At 38.7% G+C, this 3,303-nt stretch overlaps 1 protein-coding gene across 2 annotated transcripts; it reads left to right on the plus strand.

The window, feature by feature from the left end:
- Positions 1 to 390: 390 nt before the first annotated feature.
- On the plus strand, positions 391 to 3,026 carry LOC120028133 (mitochondrial import inner membrane translocase subunit Tim21-like). Of its 2 annotated transcripts, XM_038973331.1 has the most exons (6): positions 391 to 913; positions 1,117 to 1,179; positions 1,286 to 1,383; positions 2,268 to 2,341; positions 2,484 to 2,589; positions 2,783 to 3,026. In XM_038973331.1, exons 1-6 carry the CDS (start codon positions 610 to 612, stop codon positions 2,873 to 2,875), a joined length of 738 nt encoding a protein of 245 aa, XP_038829259.1. In that variant the 5' UTR covers positions 391 to 609; the 3' UTR covers positions 2,876 to 3,026. The 2 variants fall into 2 exon arrangements, with proteins under 2 accessions (XP_038829259.1, XP_038829260.1); XM_038973332.1 differs by lacking the exon at positions 1,117 to 1,179.
- Positions 3,027 to 3,303: the final 277 nt, after the last annotated feature.

A 3,303-nucleotide genomic window follows, 5' to 3' on the forward strand; every position in this document is an offset into this window, starting at 1 on the left:
TCTTCCAATGCCTCTTAAGGAAAGTAATCCAAAACTGAAGTTACTGATTACAATTTTGGACAGGTAAGTAGTAACTGTAACAGATTACATTTAGAAAGTAACCTACCCAAACCTGTCCCTTGTTATAATGTTGTAGCCTAAGTGCTGTGTCTTACCCTACTAGTCTAGAATACGTGAGTATATTACCAAAGAGAATATATGTTTAAAATATACATGTTTTAAAATCTGTGATATTGCTGTGATGTCTATTTCATCAAAGACATAATTCTTTTTGATTTCATCCACTGGGACCTGCCATGGACTTAAACTGCCAATGCCTCTTCCAAGAAAACTCACTCTCCCACGATTCTTCGCGCTTGTTCAGTGACGACGACATGCATGCGCCGGAGGTTCAACAGCAAGCTCCCCAACTCAAAGCTGACATTCTTGCAAGTACTTATTGAAGTATATATTGAATTGTGTTGCAATCAGGTCATTTATATCGTATAATGTTTCGACTTTAGTAACAGTTAATTAATACTGGGACATTTTGCGAAATAGGGGCAAGATACAGCGTGCGTTTTTTTGTTAGCTGAAGTAGCTAACAAGTCAACGTGAATAGAGGACAACATGGTGTATTCTTTCATACTGAAAGTTGTGCAGCGTAATTTGCATCAATATCAAACACTGTCTACGCAATCCGTTCTGCGAATATGTAAACGCATGCAGAACAATTTGCACCTTCAGAAACCGTCTACTGCAACATCCAGACTCATTTTCTATAGGACTGCAAATCGCTCACCTATTGTGAGCAATATATTTTGTACACGGAGTCGAAGCATTTCTGTCGACACAAGATTGAGAAGTAAAGGAGAAGAGAAGGATGGTGGACAGGTGTCAGTACCTAGGCAAGGATCTTCTACTGCACATAAAGGTAAGCCTGTCGAACACAATGTATTGTTATTCAATCCGAGCCCATATGGATTTTGCCTTGTTAATCACACTTGCACAATAAGAATGAGACTAAACTATTTTAAGTTTTGACATTGGCATAATGGCATCATCCTTTTCTCCAGCTATCAAATAATTTAGAACTAGAAGGGTATACCATAATTAGAGTTCTCTCCCTCGCAACAGTAAAGGAAGCTGGCAAAGACTTTACCTACCTCATAGTTGTGCTGATTGGACTCGGAGTAACAGGTGATTTTTTTACTTCCAGAATATGATATTGAAAGATGAATTGATGTAATCTGATTAAAAGACAGTGTTGCCCCAACCTGTTGACACCTCGGTGTTTTGCTCTCAGGTGGGTTGTTGTATGTGGTGTTCCAGGAGCTGTTCTCCTCCTCCAGCCCCAACAAGGTCTACAGCAAAGCCTTCAACAAAACCAGGTTACACCCAGAGGTGAGATAACAAGCACAGAAACATAACATCAACAAGACAATCTACTCTTAGTCTGCATCTCAGTTGAGTTCATTTATGTATTTGCCTTTTGCAGGAATGTGTTTCGCATATGAGAGAACTGAGTTAAGACAACATTAACCATCTACATCTCATTGGCTCGTCTCTTTCCCTGCATCTGCACTTCTCTGAAAACACAGGATTGATAAAAACAATGTGGTGTCAGGGGTCACGTTACCACAGGATTCTGCATTTTTCACACAGAAAAGGAAAGATAAAACGGAGATCTAAAATCCCTCCCTTTGTAAATTCTGCTCGGCTTCAGTCAGGGTTTGCTCCAAATTATGAATGTAAAAGGACAAATGTTGTGCTTCAGTTACACGATCTGCTGACATCATTGGATCACCAGACAGCACTCTGACTGATGGATGTGTAGCCTACTTTTCTCCTGTCCTTTCCTCTGGTGTAGTTTTTCTCTGGTATCAAAGTAAAATGCAAGATTTACTTCAAGCAAAACATTAGGAAATGTAGCTGGCTACATTCTTTCTATGATATATATTATAAATATGATGGCCATGCATCATTTTTGCTAAAAAAAAATACCTTTTTCATTGTAAGCTAATTCACTTATGTGTGGCTGCTAGCCAAATAGCGTTTCACGTCTGTCATCTGATGGAAAAAATTCTGCCAAATGTGTTGCGTTAATGCATTTTGTGGGAAGATTGAAGCAAAAAAAACTGTCGACTTTCAATATAAAACACAGGTGAAATGGTTTAAAACACAGATTTTTGATGGTCTGGTTTTAGAAAAGATTGATTTCTGAAATCTAATTCGACCCCAGGGTGTGAAGTTGATTGTTCTCTTCCTTCCTCTTTGTAAAACCACAGGTGATTGGAGTGTTCGGGGAGCCAATCAAGTGCTTCGGTGAAACGTCCCGCCGAGGTAGAAGACAGAAAATCAGGTGAGATCAACATTTGTTTTTACCATGATGGTCTTTCTTTATACACTGTGATGGGAATACAAGATCACTGCATTAAACAGACTGTGTGATTTACATCAGTGTGATTACTAGCATGTTTATTATGTTATTTTCTCCCCCACAGTCATGTGGAGTACATGAAGGATGGACTGAAGCACATGAGACTGAAGTTCTACATCCAGGGAGAAGAACCAGGCCGGCAGGGAACTGTGCACACAGAATCTAAAGAGGTTAGACATATTCCCTAGCCATATTATTTTATGTGCAATTTATCTGCTTGATTGACCTAAACGCTATAGCATTTAGAGACATTATTTTATTGATATAAGAAACAAGATTCTCCATTAATTAGAGAATAAATATTGGCATAAACGGCTCTTTTTGTTGTGATATAAGGTGAACATGTTTTAACTCTTTCAACAGAACCCTGAAACTGGAAAGTTAGAGTTCCGCTACATCTTTGTGGAAGTAGACACTTACCCCAGGAGAACCATTGTCATTGAGGATAACAGATAAGATGGCGACTGATTCTCTGACCCGGTCTGAAGAGGTGCTGCAGCTGTCTAGCATCACTCAGATTATGTAGGCAATGCATCACTTTGTTGATGAACTTGTTTGTTTCAAAAGGTTTTTCAACAAATGCCAATAAAGTTTTTTATAGAGTCTATCGGTGGTTAAACCCAATAATTATTGATGGAACCAAGTTCCTATATCTTGTTGTTTAGTATGAGTTTCAGTGTTTGGCACACTTGCACAGATTTGTTGGGTGATTTAGAAAATGGAGTCAAACAGTGATTGATGGTAAGCAAAACAGATCACTCTGCTGACTTTTCTGAGGACAATTTCCTTATTTTTGAGAACTGAGTTATTGAGGATGAAGTATGAAGTATGATCTCTTTTTGACGTGGCTGTTCCCTTCTGAATGCCAATAACGGGTGTTTTAA

Source organism: Salvelinus namaycush, chromosome 33, assembly GCF_016432855.1.
Source record: "Salvelinus namaycush isolate Seneca chromosome 33, SaNama_1.0, whole genome shotgun sequence".
Classification (NCBI taxonomy): Eukaryota; Metazoa; Chordata; class Actinopteri; order Salmoniformes; family Salmonidae; genus Salvelinus; species Salvelinus namaycush.